General features: G+C 43.3%; 1 protein-coding gene across 2 annotated transcripts in view; it reads right to left on the reverse strand.

Moving 5' to 3' along the window:
* Positions 1-1,889: 1,889 nt before the first annotated feature.
* Positions 1,890-23,962, reverse strand: part of LOC138652023 (zinc finger protein 271-like) — a 99,514-nt gene continuing 77,441 nt past the window's right edge. For both annotated transcript variants that reach the window (XM_069742718.1, XM_069742719.1), the window contains exon 2: positions 1,890-4,103. In XM_069742718.1, coding sequence (XP_069598819.1) covers positions 2,018-3,940 — 1,923 coding nt within the window. In that variant the 5' untranslated portion in view covers positions 3,941-4,103 and the 3' untranslated portion in view covers positions 1,890-2,017. The remainder of the gene's footprint in view (positions 4,104-23,962) is intronic.

Here is a 23,962-nt window from a genome sequence, read left to right on the forward strand (position 1 = left end):
CGTAAAGCACGCAGAACACAACGGTGACGTCACCGTTGTGCTCTGCTTTACGGCCGGCGCTGAGACAGTCAGTGCGGGAAGCTGACGGCGGGGAATCTGACAGACATCGGAATGTAAGTATGTAGTGTTTTTTTTTTTTTTACTTTTACAATGGTAACCAGGGTAAATATCGGGTTACTAAGCGCGGCCCTGCGCTTAGTAACCCGATGTTTACCCTGGTTACCCGGGTACTGCAGGGGGACTTCGGCATCGTTAAAGACAGTTTCAACGATGCCGAAGTCGTTCCCCTGATCGTTGGTCGCTGGAGAGAGCTGTCTGTGTGACAGCTCCCCAGTGACCACACAACGACTTACCAACGATCACGGCCAGGTCGTATCGCTGGTCGTGATCGTTGGTAAGTCGTTTAGTGTAACGGTACCTTAAGACTGTCTAGGCTTAGTTTATTCAGGAGGAGTAAATTGGCCCTGTTTTGTCCTAAATCAGAAGAGAATTGTATACACATACAATAATGTACAGGTTTGAACAGGGCGACCATTCTCCTTTTTGCAATATATACTGATTGAGGTTTGGAGCATTAAAGCAAATAAATGCCATGATCTGATGTGGATGGCTATCATACAGTATTTCCTGATTTTTTTTTAATATTCACATCTTCACTTTTTAAACAGAGGCCATTTTGTGGATTTATGTGCACAAAAAAATTGAATCTGAAGTTAAACAAGACCCGAGCACAAAGTAATTATTGCCATTATTGCAACCGTAGGCTCCAGGCTTGACAGGACATACGTACATAGATAGTAGCTAAACGTTTGGAGTTTAAAACTGGAAAAAAAAAAAAGTAATTTGAATATATTTTGCGGCTTTCATGAGGAAAATAGGTAATAAAGTGCATAGATGCGCTTCATTTCTGTAGTACTGCTTTTCCAACGCTGAGTGTGGGGGAGCAGAGTGTTTGTGCAATCTCTTTGTATATAGCAATCACAGTGAGAGACAGTAGATGTGCTTTCCTTATAAGCTCTCCTACACAGCGCTGTCACTGACTGCAGCATGTTCTTCTGTATACATCCTTGTCACCAAGGCCACAACACTGCCTGTCTGCTTTCCTTACAAGCACAGTGAGATTGCTGTGTAGGAGTGAGGATCCTGGAGTGCTTATAAGGAAAGCAGACAGGCAGTCTGTGGCCCCACTGTAAGTCATCACTGTAGCATATTCTCTCCTTCAAAATGGGTGTTTGAGAAGATCACGTTGCAACAGACCTGGCATCTGCACTCTTCTCACTGTGACTAGAGAATGCTTCCCTCCGGCACTCAGATGTTAGTGATCCATTCTCCTGACGTGCAGTACTGATCTATGCACTTGCTAAAAGTATGCTTTAGCACCTATTTTTTCCATAAAGGCATCAAAACAGGGTACAAAACCACATTACAAAATGTTTTCAAATTATATTTCTAGCATAAAAGTTTAGTTACTCTTTAAGGGCTTTTTATATATTGCCTTTGGTAATTCTGCTTTAAATAGAAATATAGTACAATATAAAAGTCTACAGGGACAAAAAACAAACAAAAAAAACAGATAGAAATGGGGTCTTATTGAATAAAAAACATTCTAGGGATATTTGCCATTATACAATGGTAAAATAAATTGTATCAGTTTAACTGTTAAAATTAGCTAATTTGTATTACATCCCATCATCTTGGTGTTGAATTTGACAAATTACCATTTTATAGATTTGGTATATATGCATGCACATATTTATTCTAATCTGTCTATTTCTAATGAAAATAAAAATGTCTTCTAATAAAATGACAGACCTATAGTAGGGAGTATACTAATTATCTGCTGTAAAGAATCCACTGAAAACACTTATTTAAAAAATAAATGAAATATATCAGCTACAACGTGTGTCAAAATACACATTTAATGTAAGGGTTTAAAGCTACAGTTCAGAAAACTGTTAAACTTACTAAGATAGTCAATTTCTAAATTTATTATATATAAGTATGTAAACGCAATGCCTCACTCCATGATGTGGTGAACAGCTTTCAAATGCCTCTTAACTCTACGCCTTTCCTGGAAGCTCTTTCCACATAGTGGGCAATTGTGTGGTCGCTCTCCAGTGTGCACTCTCTTATGTTTAGAAAAATTGGAAGAATTATTAAACCTTTTGTAACAAACATCACACTGAAAAGGCTTTTCACCAGTATGGATACGTTGGTGGCTAGAGAGTGCTGATGACTGGGTGAATCCTTTGCCACAAACTTGACAGACAAAAGGCCTTTCACCAGTGTGAACCCTCAAATGCTCTTTTAAGTCTGTAGCCCTTTTAAAGCGTTTAGAGCACACAAAACAAATGTAGGGCTTTGATTCCATGTCAAAGAAATGACACTCATCTTGGTCAGAGTTATTTACATGAGAGTCCCAACTTTCCATAGTCTTTTCCAACAGCTGGTCTTCCTGGTCTACCATGTCTGAATCACTGCCCGGTAACTCACTTTTGATATTTTCTTGGCAGCTTTCATTGTCACACTGAATTAAGTCTTCATTAAGTGTTTTCTCATATGGCGATTGTCTCTCTTTCCTATATATTTCTGCTTTAGTCTTAGGATCCCTAGTCTGGTATTGAAATGATGGTGTTGTAGGTCTTGCCGAATGATCATCATCACATTCTTCATCAGTAGTATCAGATATTTCTACATATATATCTTGTGTACCTTTAGTACAATAGTTGATGTTTTCAGCTTCAGGTGATGTAGCATTGCTACATTCATATGTGGGAGACATTGATAATTTTGGTTTAGGGTTATCCTCAACATTAACGTGAAAGGCAGTGTGACCATTTTGGATGGAGCAAGGAGAAGCCAGCACCACTTCATTTTTAACATGTATCATTTGTTTAGGCCCAGTATCCATTGTTTTAAAAGGCAGATGCTCTTTTAAGTTGCTTGCCGGGGAAAGTTCAGTTCTAAATAATTTCTCATTACTTTCTTCAAATATTTTCTTTTCAGAAATGAATTTAAAATCATTTAGCACCATTCTACTTAGATCCTTTTTGTTGAAAAATGCACCAATGTCATTCGTATAGCTTATGCTATTTTTAATTCGAAGTGGCCGTTTTGAAAGAGAGATATCATCCATTTTCACTTTTGCAATTATATCTTGAATTGAGTGTGTACGCTGGTGCTTTTTAAAATTGGAAGAATTGTTAAACGTTTTACCACAGACATTGCAATGAAATGGCTTCTCACCAGTATGAATTCGCATGTGTCCTGTCAAAACTGAAGACTGAGTAAAACATTTATCACATATTCTGCAGCGGTATGGTCGTTCTCCAGTGTGAACTCTCTCATGGTCTTTCAAATCAGAAGTGCGCTTAAAGGCTTTTTCACAATATGAACATCTATATGGCTTTTCAGACAGTATTGAACTGCTTACTTGTTCTTGATCTTTTAGATATTCTGACCGACTATGAAGGCGTTTATGCTTTAGGAAATTTGAAGCATCTTTAAACATCTTTCCACATATATCACACTTATATGTTTTTTCTAAAACATGAGTATGTTTATGAGCTAATAAAAAGGAAGACTGGGTAAAGGCTTTAGCACATAATTCACATTTATAAGGACGTTCATTTGTGTGTATATTATAGTGGTCTTTTAAGTCAGAACTATTCTGAAATAAACGTCCACAGACTTGACATTCCATACAATTTCTGCCATTATGTTCATGTTCATGAAACATCAGCTCAGACACATAATCGAATTGTTCATAACAGGTATCACATCTGAATTCCTTGCTTGATACAGGTGCTGTCTGACAACTTTCACTATCAAGTCCGCTTTTAACTGTGACTATTGTACGATGTGGAACATCTAACTTGTGAAAGTTTCCCAATTTCATTGCCATCCCATCATGAAGGCTTTGTATGGATGTACTCATCATTATATTGCAGCTGGATATACGTGATAATACGATTGCAAAAGGCTCTGTATGATCAAATTTTAACTTTTCCCCGTTGCCTTCTTTCCTTTTGGTGATGAACAATGCAAGCAAAGCAGGTGACAGATTGTTTTAGTCATGCTCCAGTCTTCAATATGCTTTCCACCTAAGCAAAAGAAACAAAAACAGTTAAATATTCAACCATTTAAATTTTTTTTGCAACATTAGCAAGTACAAAACCTCTTTCTTTAACCCCTTTCTGACATTAGACGTACTATCCCGTCGAGGTGGGGTGGGCCCCTATGACCACGGACGGGATAGTACGTCATATGTGATCGGCAGAACTCACGGGGGGAGCGCCGCCGATCGCGGCCGGGTGTCGGCTGCCTATCGCAGCTGACATCCAGCACTATGTGCCAGGAGCGGTCACGGACCGCCCCCAGCACATTTACCCCTGGCACACCGCGATCAAAGATGATCGCGATGTGCCGGCGGTACGGGGAAGCACCGCGCAGGGAGGGGGCTCCCTGCGGGCTTCCCTGAGCCCCCCGCAGCAACGCGATGTGATCGCGTTGCTGCGAGGGTCTTACCTCCCTCCCTGCTTGCTCCAGTCCCGGATCCAAGATGGCCGCGGATCCGGGTCCTGCAGGGAGGGAGGTGGCTTCACAGCGCCTGCTCAGAGCAGGCACTGTGAAGCCTGCACTGCTCTAAGTCAGATCAGTGATCTGACAGAGTGCTGTGCACACTGTCAGATCACCGATCTGTGATGTCCCCCCTTGGGACAAAATAAAAAAGTTTAAAAAAAAATTTCCAAATGTGTAAAAAAAAATATTCCTAAATAATTAAAAAAAAAAAAAATATTATTCCCATAAATACATTTCTTCATCTAAATAAAAAAAAAAACAATAAAAGTACACATATTTAGTATCGCCGCGTCCGTAACGACCCAACCTATAAAACTGGCCCACTAGTTAACCCCTTCAGTAAACACCGTAAGAAAAAAAAAAAAAAAAACACGAGGCAAAAAACAACGCTTTATTATCATACCGCCGAACAAAAAGTGGAATAACACGCGATCAAAAAGACAGATATAAATAACCATAGTACCGCTGAAAACGTCATCTTGTCCCGCAAAAAACGAGCTGCCATACAGCATCATCAGCAAAAAAATTAAAAAGTTATAGTCCTGAGAATAAAACGATGCAAAAATAATTGTTTTTTCTGTAAAATAGATTTTATCGTATAAAAGCGCCAAAACATAAAATTATATAAATGAGGTGTCGCTGTAATCGTACTGACCCGAAGAATAAAACTGCTTTATCAATTTTACCAAACGCGGAACGGTATAAACGCCTCCCCCAAAAGAAATTCATGAATAGCTGGTTTTTGGTCATTCTTCCTCACAAAAATCGGAATAAAAAGCGATCAAAAAAGGTCACGTGCCCAAAAATGTTAATAAAAACGTCAACTCGTCCCGCAAAAAACAAGACCTCACATGACTCTATGGACCAAAATATGGAAAAATTATAGCTCTCAAAATGCGGTAACGCAAAAAATATTTTTTGCAATAAAAAGCGTCTTTCAGTGTGTGACGGCTGCCAATCATAAAAATCCGCTAAAAAACGCTATAAAAGTAAATCAAACCCCCCTTCATCACCCCCTTAGTTAGGGAAAAATTAAAAAAATGTATTTATTTCCATTTTCCCACTAGGGTTAGGGCTAGGGTTAGGGTTGGGGCTACAGTTAGGGTTGGGGCTAAAGTTAGGGTTTAGATTACATTTACAGTTGGGAATAGGGTTGGGATTAGGGTTAGGGGTGTGTCAGGGTTAGAGGTGTGGTTAGGGTTACTGTTGGAATTAGGGTTAGGGGTGTGTTTGGATTAGGGTTTCAGTTATAATTGGGGGGTTTCCACTGTTTAGGCACATCAGGGCTCTCCAAACACGACATGGCGTCCGATCTCAATTCCAGCCAATTCTGCGTTGAAAAAGTAAAACAGTGCTCCTTCCCTTCCGAGGTCTCCCGTGTGCTCAAACAGGGGTTTACCCCAACATATGGGGTATCAGCGTACTCAGGACAAATAGGACAACTTTTGAGGTCCAATTTCTCCTGTTACCTTTGGGAAAATACAAAACTGGGGGCTAAAAAATAATTTTTGGGGGAAAGTTTTTTTTTTATTTTCACGGCTCTGCGTTACAAACTGTAGTGAAACACTTGGGGGTTCAAAGCTCTAACAACACATCTAGATGAGTTCCTTAGGGTGTATAGTTTCCAAAATGGTGTCACTTGTGGGGGGTTTCTACTGTTTAGGTACATTAGGGGCTCTGCAAATGCAATGTGACACCTGCAGACCATTCCATCTAAGTCTGCATTCCAAATGGATTTCAAAAACCTGACCTGCACATCCAAACATACTGAGTGTGAACAGGTGCTGAACCCAGAGTCGCCAACTCGTATATAGTTAAGTAAATAGGGCAGCACACTGCAGCGCCAAAACATGCAAACTTGAAAACACGAAATTTGAACTGCATTACTGCACTAGAAATATGAAAAATGAGAGCTTTTATGCGCTAAAAGCTCTCATTTTTCATATTTCTAGTGCAGTAATGCAGTTCAAATTTTGTGTTTTCAAGTTTGCATGTTTTGGCGCTGCAGTGTGCTGCCCTATTTACTTAACTGCATTCCAAATGGAGCTCCTTCCCTTCCGAGCCCTCCCATGCGCCCAAACAGTGGTTCCCCCCCACTTATGGGGTATCAGCGCACTCAGTACAAATTGGGCAACAAATTTTGGGGTCCAATTTCTCTTGTTACCCTCGGGAAAATACAAAACTGGGGGCTAAAAAAATTTTTGTGGGAAAAATGTTTTGTTTTATTTTTACGGCTCTGCATTATAAACTTCTGTGAAGCCCTTGGTGGGTCAAAGCGCTCAAAACACATCTAGATAAGTTCCTTAGGGGGTCAACTTTCCAAAATGGTGTCACTTGTGGGGGGTTTCAATCTTTAGGCACATCAGTGGCTCTCCAAAACGCAACATGGCGTCCCATCTCAATTCCTGTCAATTTTGCATTGAAAAGTCAAACGGCGCTCCTTCCCTTCCGAGCTCTCCCATGCGCCCAAACAGTGGTTTACCTCCACATATGGGGTATCAGCGTACTCAGGACAAATTGTACAACAACTTTTGGGGTCCAATTTCTTCTCTTACCCTTGGGAAAATAAAACATTGGGGGCGAAAAGATAATTTTTGTGAAAAAATATGATTTTTTATTTTTACGGTTCTGCATTATAAACTTCTGTGAAGCACTTGGTGGGTCAAAGTGCTCACCACACCTCTAGATAAGTTCCTTAGGGGGTCTACTTTCCAAAATGGTGTCACTTGTGGGGGGTTTCAATGTTTAGGCACATCAGGGGCTCTCCAAACGCAACATGGTGTCCCATCTCGATTCCAGTCAATTTTGCATTGAAAAGTCAAACGGCGCTCCTTCGCTTCCGAGCTCTGTCATGCGCCCAAACAGTGGTTTACCCCCACATATGGGGTATCGGTGTACTCAGGACAAATTGTACAACAACCTTTGGGGTCCATTTTCTCCTGTTACCCTTGGTAAAATAAAACAAATTGGAGCTGAAATAAATTTTGTGTGAAAAAAAGTTAAATGTTCATTTTTATTTAAACATTCCAAAAATTCCTGTGAAGCACCAGAAGGGTTAATAAACTTCTTGAATATGGTTTTGAGCACCATGAGGGGTGCAGTTTTTAGAATGGTGTCACACTTGGGTATTTTCTATCATATAGACCCCTCAAAATGACTTCAAATGAGATGTGGTCCCTATAAAAAAAAAGGTGTTGTAAAAATGAGAAATTGCTGGTCAACTTTTAACCCTTATAACTCCCTAACAAAAAAAAATTTTGGTTCCAAAATTGTGCTGATGTAAAGTAGACATGTGGGAAATGTTACTTATTAAGTATTTTGTGTGACATATCTCTGTGATTTAATTGCATAAAAATTCAAAGTTGGAAAATTGCGAAATTTTCATAATTTTCGCCAAGTTTCCGTTTTTTTCACAAATAAACGCAGGTACTATCAAAGAATTTTTACCACTATCATAAAGTACAATATGTCACGAGAAAACAATGTCAGAATCACTGGAATCCGTTGAAGCGTTCCAGAGTTATAACCTCATAAAGGGACAGTGGTCAGAATTGTAAAAATTGGCCCGGTCATTAACGTGCAAACTACCCTTGGGGGTAAAGGGGTTAAAGGGAATCGGTCACCCCAAAATTGGCCTATAAACTAAGGCCATCGGCATCAGGGGCTTATCTACAATATTCTGTAATGCTGTAAATAAGCCCCCGATGTATCCCGAAAGATAAGAAATACAGGTTATATTATACTTACCCAGGGGCGGTCCGGTCCGATGGGTGTCGCGGTACGGAGCCTCCCATCTTCATACGATGACGTCCTCTTCATGTTTTCCTGCCGCGCCTCCTGCGCAGGCGTACTGTGTCTGCCCTGTCGAGGGCAGAGCAAAGTACTGCAGTGCTCAGGCGCCGGGCTTCTCTGACCTTTCTACAGAATGCTGTAGATAAGCCCCTGATGCCGGTGGCCGTAGTTTATAAGCCAATTTTGGTGTGACAGATTCCCTTTAAAGGCCAGATGTTTAGCAGTGTATGCATTTCTATTTGTATGAATAAGTCCTATATTTTGCAAATTATAAAAAGACAAACCGGAACATAAAATGCACCCCGAATTTTAGGTTGAAAATTATTTTAAAAAATAAATAAATAAAATGGTGGTGTGTTTTAAAGTATGTTTTATTGGTAGCTTACTGGGAGGGGGTGTCTGCGGTGGAGCGGGGTGACAGGAGGCAGAGTTGCTGCTTCAGGAGGCCGGCAGCAGGAGTGTTCTCATAAGAGGTTGGCGCCGGTTAGCGGCATCCCTTTTCCCAACGATTTCCCTGTGGTGGGCTTCGGGAAATGACAGATCCGGTAGCGCATGCGCACATTGAGCTTTCAGGACATGAGATCTCGGCTCCCGAAAGCTCAATCTGCGCATGCGCCACCGGAGGTGGTCATTTTCCCGAAGCCCACCGCAGGGAAATCATTGGGAAAGAGGACTGCACTCACTGGCTTAGACCTCTTATGAGAGCCCAGGGCCCATGGCCTCCTGAAGCATCGACCCTGCCTCCTGTGATCCAGCTCCACCGCAGTCGCCCACACTTCCACCGGTAAGCTCACTTCAGATTAAAAGACACAACCCTATTTTCCTCTCAAATTTTGAGGAAAAAAATTTTAATTCAAAGATTTTCAAGATTTCACTCGGTCTCTTCTATGCTGTGCTATAAATCCCAAATAACACAGCCATCCTCTGCTGGGAAAGATGCAGGCCCAACTTCTGAGCCTGCATTAACAGGAGACAAGTCTATAGAACCTGAAAGCCATGTTAGCAAGTTTAGTTCTTGTAGGCTATTAAATTATTAAAAGTCATAACAGCACAAGAAACATGTTAAGGAGTAATCTGGTATGAAGTCTAGGAGGGCCTGGCTGACGTAAATTATGCTACCCTACATCATAATCATTGAAGTATAGAACTGGTGTAATGTTCTCCCATGAAGGCCTCTTTATGGTGTTTCCCAGGTGGTCGTCAAACCAATTTGGGCTATTCTTGTCTACCGCTAACGCCGGCGCCCCTGCATGGTTCCCCTTTCCTCTCCATGTAGGAACGCTGGAAATCTCACCGCCTGAGCTGTGCAACATGGTCCCCGGCGTACTCCCTGCACTTTGCAGCAGCACGTGCTCCACTGCTCTTAAAAGGGGCAGCGCGCACATGATATAATGCCCCAAGCCAATAACTGGGTGGCACCCTAGTATAAAAGGCACTCTCCCCATTAGGGTGGTGCCTGAGCAATCCCATAGTTTCCTAGTAGTTGGTAGCGTGTGCAACTGTATGTTCCAAGGTCGTCCCGTGTCCTAGTATACTGAAGTTATTACCTGAACCCTGGTTATTGTGCGGCCAGGTTCTGAACCCGATTGCCTGATCCTTGTGATGCCAGGTCCTGAACCCAAACCCCTGGTCCTTGTGTGGCCAGTGCCTGAACCCAAACCCCTGGTCAGTGCCTGAAACCGTTCCAAAGACCAGTGAATCTAAACAAGTACTTTGTCTGTCTGGACTTTTATAACAGTCTTCGAATCCAGCCCCCAATGTGACTATGGGGTTAGTACTGTATTTTTCCGACCATAAGATGCACTTTTTTTCCTCCAAATTTGGGAGGAAAGTGTGGGTGCGTCTTATGGTAGGGATGTAACATGTGGGGAGGGGGGCAGCAGCGAGTGGGATCGCACTGTTATCTCACTTCAGGAGGCAGAAAAATGTCCCTGCTGCCCAGAATCAGTGCTGGGGAAACCATGTGGTCCTGATGATTAAGTGCAGTGAATATTCATTAGCCGCTTCCTCACCCACCTATCAGCTGAGCGGAGCAGCAAATGAATACTGCACTTAAGCAGGTACACACATGGTTTCCTCAGCGCTGAATTCCTGCAGCAGCTGGGGAGATCTGTGTGTCCGGGGGAGGAGGTGCCTGCAGCAGGGGCCAGAGGGGAGAGGAGATCGCTGCATACCTGCCTGGGCTGGACGCTGAGTGCTGTGCACAAGGAGGACCTGTGTGATGTCAGAAGTGGGCGGGCTGGAGCATCACATGGCAGCACAGAGCCCTCCCTCTTCTCGACATCATCACAGGTCCTTCAGACTCCCCACTAGAATCTGCAGCTTCCTCTTATAACCTGTGCTGTGGAAAGGAACAAGAGGGAGGGCTCTATTTGTGCAGTCATGGGATGCTTTTACCTCACCACAGTGGCTGGCTGCCACAATTAAGAGGTTAGTCTTTACAAAACACAATAAAGCACTCTGCCACTCCTTTGGTGAACTATAACTCCCAGCATGTCATAGGATCTGCAGGACATGCTGGGAGTTATAGTTCTTCCATGGAATTTTAAAGCAGCACTCCAGTGTTATTTTGCAGTGCTGGAGTGGTGCTTTCAATATAAGCCCTGTGCCCCCATTCTTATACTCACCCTCCAGTGTCTTCATATAGTACTTCACAGACACCACACTGGTCCCGCAGCTTCCAACATAATAACATACTATTATATATAATGACACCATATATAATAGTATGTTATTTATGTTATTAAATATTTTACCACATTTTTTTGCTTCAAATATTTTTTTCCCTATTTTCCACCTCTAAAACCTGGGTGCGCCTTATAGTACGGTCGGCGTCTTATAGTCCGAAAAATACTGTAATTGGGGCATCTTATTGATGCCTCTCCATTACTATCCTCGGGCTTGATGTCACATGACAATACAAAGGTGACATCAACCCCCCACTTGACACCGCAACAGGACAAGTGGGAAGAGCGAGGCTAAGTGCCAGAATTGGTGAACTTTAGAATGTGCCTTTTCTGGGGCGGCTGAGAGCTGATGTATCCATGGCCGGCTGTCTGCATAGCCTTTGTTGGTTATTAATTACAGGGGGACCCAACGTCTTTTTTTTAGGGTCCCCCATTTTAATAGCCAGTAAAGGCTAATTATGCACCTGTGAGCGGATATTAATAGCCTCGGAAGCTCCGTGGACATCACCCCCTTCCCAGGCTATAAACCTCTGTTTGCTTTACCTCTGCAAGTTACGAAAATTACGCAGGAGCCCACGCCATTTTTTTCAGAATAATAATCTCTTATTAAACACATGTAGAGTATGCTGCACACACACACACACTGTACTAATTGCATAGGTCAGCTGTATATCTATTTTATGTGTATTTACTGTATGTAATCCATCTCTTCTATACTGTCAGCTCCTGCAGTGATTTTACAGTACATGGCATATGAATTGCCAGGTAGATAGATCACTGACATCTCTATATCTATGTATTCTATGTGTATACATCTATTCTAACCTCTCACTGTGATTTTACTGTACGCGGCACATGAATTGCCAGCTTTTATTCATATACATGTGTATTTTGAAGAATATTTCATTTGAAAACAATGTGAAATTGACAGAGAAGTGCTCTATGTAAAAGCTCATGTTAAAATCGCATTACAATCGGATAGCAATCGCACTGCATTTGGACGTAAATCGGATGCTATGTGTGAAGAATCAGATTGTACTCGCGCGACCCTCAGCAGGGAGGCTCGGACTGATTTTTTCCATACGTTTAGTGTGACTGGCCTAAACGCCAGGACAATATCCTTCATTTTTCTGCTACACTATTATCCTTATAAAACGGTACTAGAACATAATAGTGCAAAAAATATCAATAAATGCGTTCATTTTTTTTTTTTTAATGTAAAACATCAACCTGGTAATAAACATATTTGGTATGCCTGGAATTATAGAAACCAGTACAATGCAATAAACACATTTACAGTGAAAAGTAAATGGAGTAAATAAAGGCATTTTTTCCTCATTTAACTCAACAAGAGAGATGCTCTTTTTATACTTGTGTGCCCTTTTAATTGAAAACATATCAGTCGACGTCCAGATCATTAGAGATCCACCAATCATTCAATTATGCAGCTCAGAAGAAGGAAGCCCATAGATCTTGCTTTAGCATGCACTCAGGGAAGATTATGGTTATAGCGGAGAGCCTAAATTATATGTTACAAAATTATGTAAGCACTAGCTGAAGAGCCCGTCATAATAACTAACTGTGGTTAGTTATAACAAATTATAATGATTATCCTCCATCCCATAGTCCTGTGCCATAAACCCATCATACATATCTTCCATCTCATAGTCCCGTGCCCAAATATCCATCACACATCCTCCATCCCATAGGGAATCCTCCACCCCAAGATTGTTGGAAGACCATTCTCGGTGACTACCTCTTGAAGCTCATTAAGAGAATGCCAAGAGTGTGCAAAGCAGTCCTCAAAGCAAAAGGTGGATACTTTGGAATATAAGACATAATTTCAGTTGTTTCACACTTTTTTGTTAAGTATATAATTCCACATGTGTTAATTCATAGTTTTTATGCCTTCAGTGTGAATTTACAATTTTCATACTCATGAAAATACAGAATAATCTTTAAATGAGAAGGTGTGTGTGTGTGTGTGTGTGTGTGTGTGTGTGTGTGTGTGTGTGTGTGTGTGTGTGTGTGTGTGTATGTATGCTTAAACACAGTCTATACGGTTTATTAAAGTGTCATAAACCGGGTTGTGCACAGTTCACATTATACATTTCATCAAACACAATAGGCACCAACTGGTGATATTAACTTGCAACTTTATCATAACACTTCATTTACGGCTTTGACTCACGGGCACTAAACATGCTGGACCTCTCACTTCGCCCAGTTACCATGGGTGTCCGTACGCCATACACCTCACCAATGTCCCAAGTCACATACAGTGCATATGACACTGGATCGCGGTCTCTAAACACGCCGAACCTCACTCCGTTCAGTCACCGTGGAAGACCACACAGTCCATGGAACATCACAAGCACCAGCAGTCTGTATAGGTACCTCACTGGAGTTCCTGCTCCACCTGCTGACTCCTTGTCAGTCCACTCCTCCGGGAAAGCTGCCTCACAGGGATCACCAACTTGCCTGGGCGGCATATCTTCGTCAGTCCAGACCCACCGAAGGACGGTAGCTCCCCCAACACAGACCATCCAGAACCATAGTCTTTCTGTGCGCTATTCAGGGATCCGGTCCTAGTCCCAGGACCTCCCAACACACCAGCATGTGCTCTTCAGGAAAACCTACTTCCAGGTCTTCCACCACAGGTTGCACAGTGTGCTATTCAGGATTCCTACTCCCAGGAAATCCAACACACTGGCATCTCCTCCTCACATGAAACGCACATGTGACCTGTCCAGGTGCTATTCAGGACCTCGTCCAACAGCCCAGGCATATGACCTGTCCAGGTACTATTCAGGACCTCGTCCAACACCCCAGGCATATAACCTGTCCAGGTGCTATTCAGGATGTCAGTCCAATACCCCAGGCATATGACCTGTCCAGATGGTATTCAGGATGTCAGACCAACACCCCAGGCCACTAGCAAGTCCAAAGCCCCACCATGTGCTCTTCAGGACTCCTACTTCCAGGAAATCCAACACACCAGCATGTGCTCTTCAGGATTCCTACTCCCAGGAAATCCAACACACCAGCATGTGACCTGTCCAGGTGCTATTCAGGACCTCTGTCCAACACCCAGGCCTCCAGCCTCCAAAGCCCCACCACATGCTCTTCAGGACTCCTACTCCCAGGAAATCCAACACAAGTTGTTCAGTGTGCTATTCAGGGATCCGGTCCTACTCCCAGGACCTCCCAACACACAGGTTCTCCAGGACCTTCCACTGGAACCACACAGGCCCAAACACTGGAACTACACAGGAACATGTGACCCACACCCTGGTCACATTATATACCCTTAACCACTCCCCTGGGTGGGAGTGTGGATGTGTGGCTAGTTTGTCCCGCCCATCTCACACAACTAGCCTAGTAAGTCTCCCTTACAACCACACCATACACACTCTTGAGGGACTACAGGTCCCAGAACAACATTGCATCAGACTTACTATGCAGACTCCCTCTGCGACACATATCGGCCATTCACAACACAGCCAGTCACTGTTTCACTATGATTATCACAATAGATATGGGTCCATGCACATCCCAAGGAACACTCACAGCGCCCCCTAGCTGTCACAGGTGTCACTGCATCACACACACACATATATATATATATATATATATATATATATATATATATATATATATATATATATTTATATTAGATTGTGGCCCGATTCTAACGCATCGGGTATTCTAGAATATGCATGTCCCCGTAGTATATGGACAATGATGATTCCAGAATTCGCGGCACACTGTGCCCGTCGCTGACTGGTCGAGGCAACCTTTATGACATCATCGTCGCCATGGCAACCATTATGACATCTACGTCGATACTGTGCCCGTTGCTGAATCAGAAACGTGAGATGTCTACGTCCTTTATGACATCATCGTCGCTGTGCCCGTCGCTGATTGGTCGAGGCCTGGTGGCCTCGACCAATCAGAGACGCGGGATTTCTACGTCGATGCTGTGCCGGTCTCTGATTGGTCGAGGCCTGGCGGCCTCGACCAATCAGAGAGCTGGGATTTCCAGGACAGACAGACAGACAGACGGAAAAACCCTTAGACAATTATATATATATAGATATATATATAGCTGAATGTGTGTGTGTGTGTGTGTGTGTGTGTGTGTGTGTGTGTGTGTGTGTGTGTGTGTGTGTGTGTGTGTGTGTGTGTGTGTGCGCGCGCGCGTGCGTGTGTGTATGTCCGGGATTGGCATCTGCACAGTCACAGCTACAGCCACAAAATTTTGCACAGTCACACGTCTGGACCCCGAGAGCGTCATAGGCTATGTTGTGAGGCGAAATTTTAACCCCGCGCTTTCCAATTCACCAAACAATTTTGCCCCTATCTACATAATGGGGAAAAGTGAAAGGAATAGTGTTGGGAGGCAAATTGACAGCTGCCAGATGTGAACAAGGGGGACTTAAAGAATGAGAGTGATGGCACCAAAGAGTATATACCGTACAGTTGCTAAGGTGGGGCCCCGACATGGGATACTCACCACACATGGGGATATGAACACACCCACAAAATGCGCCACACACTACCACATGCTTGAACACATATTACCCTCGGCACACATTTCACCACACATACACCAACCTCGCCACATAAAAGTCAAAACACAAAAGTCGCCGCTCTAAACTCGCCACGCGTAAAACTCGCCACATGCAAAAACTAGGCTCACGCAAAACTCGCCACAAGTGCAAAACTCACCTCATGGAAAACTCGCCACACGCAAAACTTGCACACGCGGAAAAATTGCAACACATGCAAAAGTTGTCCAGAGTTGTAAGCTGGTGGCCCAAGAGTGGCATGTACAGTAGAGTAGGACCCATCGGGGGAGATCACCTTGCCGTGGTTGATGGGCACACATGAATTGGCCAATTTATGCGCTAAGAATCTCCATTTCATCTTTAACGAAGTTTTATGAAAAAAAAATTTTTGAAAGAATTTTTATGAAAATATTTTTGAGAAATGTATATTTGTCAGTGTTTTCACATGGCCGATTCATGTACATGTGCTGCTGTGATCTTTTTTATCTATATATCTATATATATATATATATATCTATATATATATATATATATATATATATATATATATATATATATATATATATATATATATATATATATACCGTATATACTCGAGTATAAGCCGAGATTTTCAGCCCAAATTTTTGGGCTGAAAGTGCCCCCCTCGGCTTATACTCGAGTCACGGTAGCGGTGGGGTCGGCGGGTGAGGGGGTGAGGGCGCTGAGGTATACTTACCTAGTCCCAGCGATCCTCGCGCTGTCCCTGCCGTCCCACGGGCTTCGGCGCTGCAGTTTCTTCCTCTCTTCAGCGGTCACGTGGGACCGCTCATTACAGAAATGAATAAGCGGCTCCACCTCCCATAGGGGCGGAGCCGCTTATTCATTTCTCTAATCAGCGGTGCCGGTGACCGCTGATAGAGAAAGAAGCTGCGGCACCGAAGACAGGAGGGGACAGCGCGAGGATCGCCAGGACTAGGTGAGTATAGCATATTCACCTGTCCTCGTTCCAGCCGCCGGGCGCCGATCCATCTTCCCGGCCGGCGCCTCCATCTTCCCGGCGTCTGCGCTCTCTGACTGATCAGGCAGAGGGCGCGATGACGCATACAGTGTGCGCGGCGCCCTCTGCCTGATCAGTCAGAGCAGAGACGCCGGGAAGATGGAGGCGCCGGAACGAGACGCCGGGAGCTGCAATCAAGGGAGGTGAGTATGTGTTTTTTTTTCTTTATTGCGGCAGCGGCGGCACAAATTTATGTGGAACATCTATGGGGCACAGTGAACGGTGCAGAGCACCGTATATGGCACAGCACAGCTATGGGGTACAGTGAACGGTGCAGAGCACCGTATATGGAGCACATCTATGGGGCACAGTGAACGGTGCAGAGCACCGTATATGGAGCACATCTATGGGGCACAGTGAACGGTGCAGAGCACCGTATATGGCACAGCACAGCTATGGGGCACAGTGAACGGTGCAGAGCACCGTATATGGCACAGCACAGCTATGGGGCACAGTGAACGGTGCAGAGCACCGTATATGGCACAGCACAGCTATGGGGCACAGTGAACGGTGCAGAGCACCGTATATGGCACAGCTATGGGGCACAGTGAACGGTGCAGAGCACCGTATATGGCACATCTATGGGGCACAATGAACGGTGCAGAGCACCGTATATGGCACAGCTAGGGGGCACAATGAACGGTGCAGAGCACTATATGGTTCACACCTATGGGGAAATATGAACGGTGCAGAGCACTATATGGCACAGCTATGGGGAAATAATGATCTATTTTTATTTTTGAAATTCACCGGTAAATGCTGCATTTCCACCCTAGGCTTATACTCGAGTCAATAAGTTTTCCCAGTTTTTTGTGGCAAAATTAGGGGGGTCGGCTTATACTCGAGTATATACGGTATATATATATATATATATATATATATATATATATATATATATATATATATATATATATATATATATATATATATATATATATATATACACACACACACACACTAGATGGTGGCCCGATTCTAACGCATCGGGTATTCTAGAATATGCATGTCCACGTAGCATATTTAACAGCCCACGTAGTATATTGCCCAGGCACGTAGTATATTGCCCAGCCACGTAGTATATTGGCCAACCACGTAGTATATTGCCCAGCCACGTAGTAGATTGCCCAGCCACGTAGTAGATTGCCCAGTCACGTAGTATATTGTCCATTCACGTAGTATATTGCCCAGCCACGTAGTATATTTCCCAGCCACGTAGTATATTGCCTAGTGACGTAGTATATTGCCCAGCCACGTAGTATATTGCCTAGCCACGTAGTATATTGCCCAGCCACGTAGTATATTGCCCAGCCACGTAGTATATTGCCCAGTCACGTAGTATATTGCCCAGTCACGTAGTATATTGCCCAGCCACGTAGCATATTGCCCAGCCACGTAGCATATTGCCCAGCCATGTAGTATATTGCCTAGTGACGTAGTATATTGCCCAGCCACGTAGTATATTGCCCAGTGACGTAGTATACAGCACAGAGCCACGTAGTATATTGCCTAGTTACGTAGTATATTGCCCAGCGAAGTAGTATACAGCAGAGCCACGTAGTATATTGGCCAGTCACGTAGTATATTGGCCAGCCAGGTTTGTCACAGTTTAAAAAACAAAAAATAAATATAGTCACCTTTCCGAGGGCCCCTTGTAGTCCACGGCAGCTTTCGGTCCCAGGGTTGGTATGAGCGCAGGACCTGTGATGACGTCGTGGTCACATGACCGTGACGTCATGGCAGGTCTTTCTAGCGCAGGCGCGCAGGGACTGTGATGACGTCGCGGTCACATGACCGTGACGTCATGGCAGGTCCTTCTCCCATACCATCTTTGCCACCGGAACCTGCAACGGAAGATGGCGGGCGGCGCGAGTGACTACAGAGGGTGAGTATAGCAGGTTTTCTTTTTAATTATTTTTAACATTACATTTTTTACTATTGATGCTGCATAGGCAGCGTCAATAGTAAAAAGTTGGGGACACACAGGGTTAATAGCGGCGGTAACGGAGTGCGTTACCCACGGCATAACGCAGTCCGTTACCGCCGGCATTAACCCTGTGTTAGCGGTGACCGGAGGGGAGTATGCGGGCGACAGGCACTGACTGCGGGGAGTAAGGAGCGGCCATTTTCTTCCGGACTGTGACCGTCGCTGATTGGTCGCAGCAGCCATGACAGGCAGCTGGCGAGATCAATCAGCGAATGAATAACCCTGACAGAAGGACAGACAGAATGACGGAAGTGACCCTTAGACAATTTACGTACAGTGGGGCAAAAAAGTATTTAGTCAGTCAGCAATAGTGCAAGTTACACCACTTAAAAAGATGAGAGGCGTCTGTAATTTACATCATAGGTAGACCTCAACTATGGGAGACAAACTGAGAAAAAAAAATCCAGAAAATCACATTGTCTGTTTTATTAACAATTTATTTGCATATTATGGTGGAAAATAAGTATTTGGTCAGAAACAAAATTTCATCTCAATACTTTGTAATATATCCTTTGTTGGCAATGACACAGGTCAAACGTTTTCTGTAAGTCTTCACAAGGTTGCCACACACTGTTGTTGGTATGTTGGCCCATTCCTCCATGCAGATCTCCTCTAGAGCAGTGATGTTTTTGGCTTTTCGCTTGGCAACACGGACTTTCAACTCCCTCCAAAGGTTTTCTATAGGGTTGAGATCTGGAGACTGGCTAGGCCACTCCAGGACCTTGAAATGCTTCTTACGAAGCCACTCCTTCGTTGCCCTGGCGGTGTGCTTTGGATCATTGTCATGTTGAAAGACCCAGCCACGTTTCATCTTCAATGCCCTTGCTGATGGAAGGAGGTTTGCACTCAAAATCTCACGATACATGTCCCCATTCATTCTTTCATGTACCCGGATCAGTCGTCCTGGCCCCTTTGCAGAGAAACAGCCCCAAAGCATGATGTTTCCACCACCATGCTTTACAGTAGGTATTGTGTTTGATGGATGCAACTCAGTATTCTTTTTCCTCCAAACACGACAAGTTGTGTTTCTACCAAACAGTTCCAGTTTGGTTTCATCAGACCATAGGACATTCTCCCAAAACTCCTCTGGATCATCCAAATGCTCTCTAGCAAACTTCAGACGGGCCCGGACATGTACTGGCTTAAGCAGTGGGACACTTCTGGCACTGCAGGATCTGAGTCCATGGTGGCGTAGTGTGTTACTTATGGCAGGCCTTGCTACATTGGTCCCAGCTCTCTGCAGTTCATTCACTAGGTCCCCCCGCGTGGTTCTGGGATTTTTGCTCACCGTTCTTGTGATCATTCTGACCCCACGGGGTGGGATTTTGAGTGGAACCCCAGATCGAGGGAGATTATCAGTGGTCTTGTATGTCTTCCATTTTCTAATTATTGCTCCCACTGTTGATTTTTTCACTCCAAGCTGGTTGGCTATTGCAGATTCAGTCTTCCCAGCCTGGTGCAGGGCTACAATTTTGTTTCTGGTGTCCTTTGACAGCTCTTTGGTCTTCACCATAGTGGAGTTTGGAGTCAGACTGTTTGAGGGTGTGCACAGGTGTCTTTTTATACTGATAACAAGTTTAAACAGGTGCCATTACTACAGGTAATGAGTGGAGGAAAGAGGAGACTCTTAAAGAAGAAGTTACAGGTCTGTGAGAGCCAGAAATCTTGATTGTTTGTTTCTGACCAAATACTTATTTTCCACCATAATATGCAAATAAATTGTTAAAAAAACAGACAATGTGATTTTCTGGATTTTTTTTTCTCAGTTTGTCTCCCATAGTTGAGGTCTACCTATGATGTAAATTACAGATGCCTCTCATCTTTTTGAGTGGTGGAACTTGCACTATTGCTGACTGACTAAATACTTTTTTGCCCCACTGTATATGTGTATATATATACGCCAGTCCTGTGGTACAGACCCTGTTATTATGGAGTCTTTAAAGATTAAAAATAATGGTCTATCAATGACTGTACTTAATTCCTGCACTACTCGAGGGTGTATCCCATCCGGGCCCAGAGATTTGTCAATTTTAGTGATTTTTAGACGCTGCCGCACTACCTGCTGGGTTAAGCAGGTGACATTTAATTGGGAATTTTTATCACTAGTCATTTTGTCCGCCATGGGATTTTCTTGTGTAAATATTGATGAAAAAAAGTCATTTAGCATATTGGCTTTTTCCTCATCCTCATCCACCATTTCACAAAAAAATTATTTTCGCCTCAATTTTTTCATTTTCACATGGGCAATAGGATAAAATGGATCCTAAAATTTGTTGGGCAATTTCTCCCAAGTACGCCGATAACTCATATGTGGGGGTAAACCACTGTTTGGGCACACGGCAGGGCTCGGAAGGGAAGGCGCGCCATTTGACTTTTTGAATGGAAAATTAGCTACAATTGTTAGCGGACACCATGTCGCGTTTGGAGAGCCCCTGTGTGCCTAAACATTGGAGCTCCCCCACAAGTGACCCCATTTTGGAAACTAGACCCCCCAAGGAACTTATCTAGATGCATATTGAGCACTTTAAACCCCCAGGTGCTTCACAGAAGTTTATAACGCAGAGCCATGAAAATAAAAAATAATTTTTCTAACTCAAAAATGATTTTTTAGCCTGGAATTTCCTATTTTGCAAAGGGTAATAGGAGAAATTGGACCCCAAATGTTGTTGTCCAGTTTGTCCTGAGTATGCTGATACCCCATATGTGGGGGTAAACCACTGATTGGGCGCACGGCAGGGCTCGGAAGGGAAGGCACGCCATTTGGCTTTTTAAATGGAAAATTAGCTCAAATCATTAGCGGACACCATGTCACGTTTGGAGAGCCCCTGTGTGCCTAAACATTGGAGATCCCCCATAAATGTCCCCATTTTGGAAACCATACCCCCAAAGGAACTAATCTAGATGTGTGGTGAGCACTTTGAACCCTCAACTGCTTCACAGAAGTTTATAACGCAGAGCCGTGAAAATAAAAAAAAAAAATTTCTTTTCTCAAAAATGATTTTTTAGCCCGCAATTTTTTATTTTCCCAAGGGTAACAGGAGAAATTTGACCCCAAAAGTTGTTGTCCAGTTTCTCCTGAGTACGGTGATACCCCATATGTGGGGGTAAACTACTGTTTGGGCACATGCCGGGGCTCGGAAATGAAGTAGTGACGTTTTGAAATGCAGACTGATGGAATGCTCTGCGGGCGTCACGTTGCATTTGAAGACCCTGATGTGGCTAAACAGTAGAAACCCCCCACAAGTGACCCCATTTTGGAAACTAGACCCCCCAAGGAACTTATCTAGATATGTGGTGAGAACTTTGAACCCCCAAGTGCTTCACAGACGTTTACAACGCAGAGCCGTGAAAATAATAAATAATTTTTCTTTCCTCAAGAGTGATGTTTTAGCAAGCAATTTTTTTATTTTCACAAGGGTAACAGGAGAAATTGGACCCCAGTAATTGTTGCGCAGTTTGTCCTGAGTATGCTGGTACCCCATATGTGGGGGTAAACCACTGTTTGGGCACACGTCGGGGCTCGGAAGTGAGGGAGCACCATTTGACTTTTTGAATACAAGATTGGCTGGAATCAATGGTGGCGCCATGTTGCGTTTGGAGACCACTGATGTGCCTAAACAGTGGAAACCCCTCAATTCTACCTCCAACACTAACCCCAACACACCGCTAACCCTAATCCCAACTGTAGCCATAACCCTAATCACAACCCTAACCACAACCCTAACCCTATGTGCCCACGTTGCGGATTCGTGAGATTTTTCCGCACCATTTTTGAAAAATCCGCGGGTAAAAGGCACTGCGTTTTACCTGCGGATTTACTGCGGATTTCCAGTGTTTTTTGTGCGGATTTCACCTGCGGATTCCTATTGAGGAACAGGTGTAAAACGCTGCGGAATCCGCACAAAGAATTGACATGCTGCGGAAAAATACAACGCAGCGTTTCCGCGCTGTATTTTCCACACCATGGGCACAGCGGATTTGGTTTTCCATAGGTTTACATGGAACTGTAAAACTGATGGAACACTGCTGCGAATCCGCAGCGGCCAATCCGCTGCGGATCCGCAGCCAAATCCGCACCGTGTGCACATAGCCTAATTCTATAATTCGATATATACTTTAAGATATGTGGGAATATACCAAATGCTCATATCTTAAAGTATATATCAGTGCGTGTATTTTTTGATACTATTGTGCAGTGGAGGACACTTGGCACCTTGTAGACTTAGTCTCTTTTTATATGCAAATTCTGCACGCAAATTTATGGTTAGACTTTTTTCTGTACACTGGTTTATTAAGGACACAGTTACACAAAAAATTTGTATTATTATTTATAATTATTATTTATAATTATTTATTATTTATTTTTATTATTTATTAGTTTTAGCACTTTTTGTATTTTTTACACTACCTCCTGTGTATGCACATAATCTCTTTTGACATGCGCTTATAATCAGATTGTGGGACTTTTTAGAGATATATATATATTTTTTATCGTATATTTTTACCTGTATACCTGTGTGTATTCCCCAAGCACATTCACTTTTTGTGTTAATGTTGCCATACTAATATTAATAAAGGCTTTATCTGATTTATCCTCTTGTGGCCTTCTATATATATAGGTATATTTCTTTGTCCTACATATATATATATATATATTTATTTATTAGTATTGGGAGTCCGGTTGTTAGTCTTTCGGTATTTCTATCTTTTACCCGTGGGCATAATACTACTCAGACAACACAGGGTGAGGGTAAAACTGTGCGGCAATACTTTATTGAAACACGAAACAGGCAAATAACACTTAGAAGAGTCCCAGCACAATACCAAAGATTGTGCAAATTACAGAATCTTACTCTTCTGCTGACTCACCAGGGTAAGAGCAGCTGTTTTCAACAGCTGACATGTGCCTGCAATGGGTGCGAGCGGAATCGCAATCCGCCTATTAACTAGTTAAATGCCGCTGTCAAGCTCTGACAGTGGCATTTAACAAGCGCTGCTGGCCGCAAGTACGTGCACCGCTGACCCCCGTCACGTGATCGGGGGTCATCGGTGCCTTGCCATCAAAACCAGAGGTCTCCTGAAGACCTCTATGGTTGTTGATGACGGATTGCTATGAGCACCACCCTGTGGTAAAAAAGTGTTTAAAAATATAAAAAAAATATATAGAAGTTCAAATTACCCCCTTTCGCCCCAATCAAAATAAAATCATTAAAAAAAAAAAAATCAAACCTACACATATTTGGTATCACCGAGTTAAGAAAAAAAGGATTAACCCGATAGCTAAACAGCGTAGCAAGAAACAAAATCA

The sequence above is a fragment of the Ranitomeya imitator genome, chromosome 10, assembly GCF_032444005.1.
Source record: "Ranitomeya imitator isolate aRanImi1 chromosome 10, aRanImi1.pri, whole genome shotgun sequence".
Taxonomy (NCBI): Eukaryota; Metazoa; Chordata; class Amphibia; order Anura; family Dendrobatidae; genus Ranitomeya; species Ranitomeya imitator.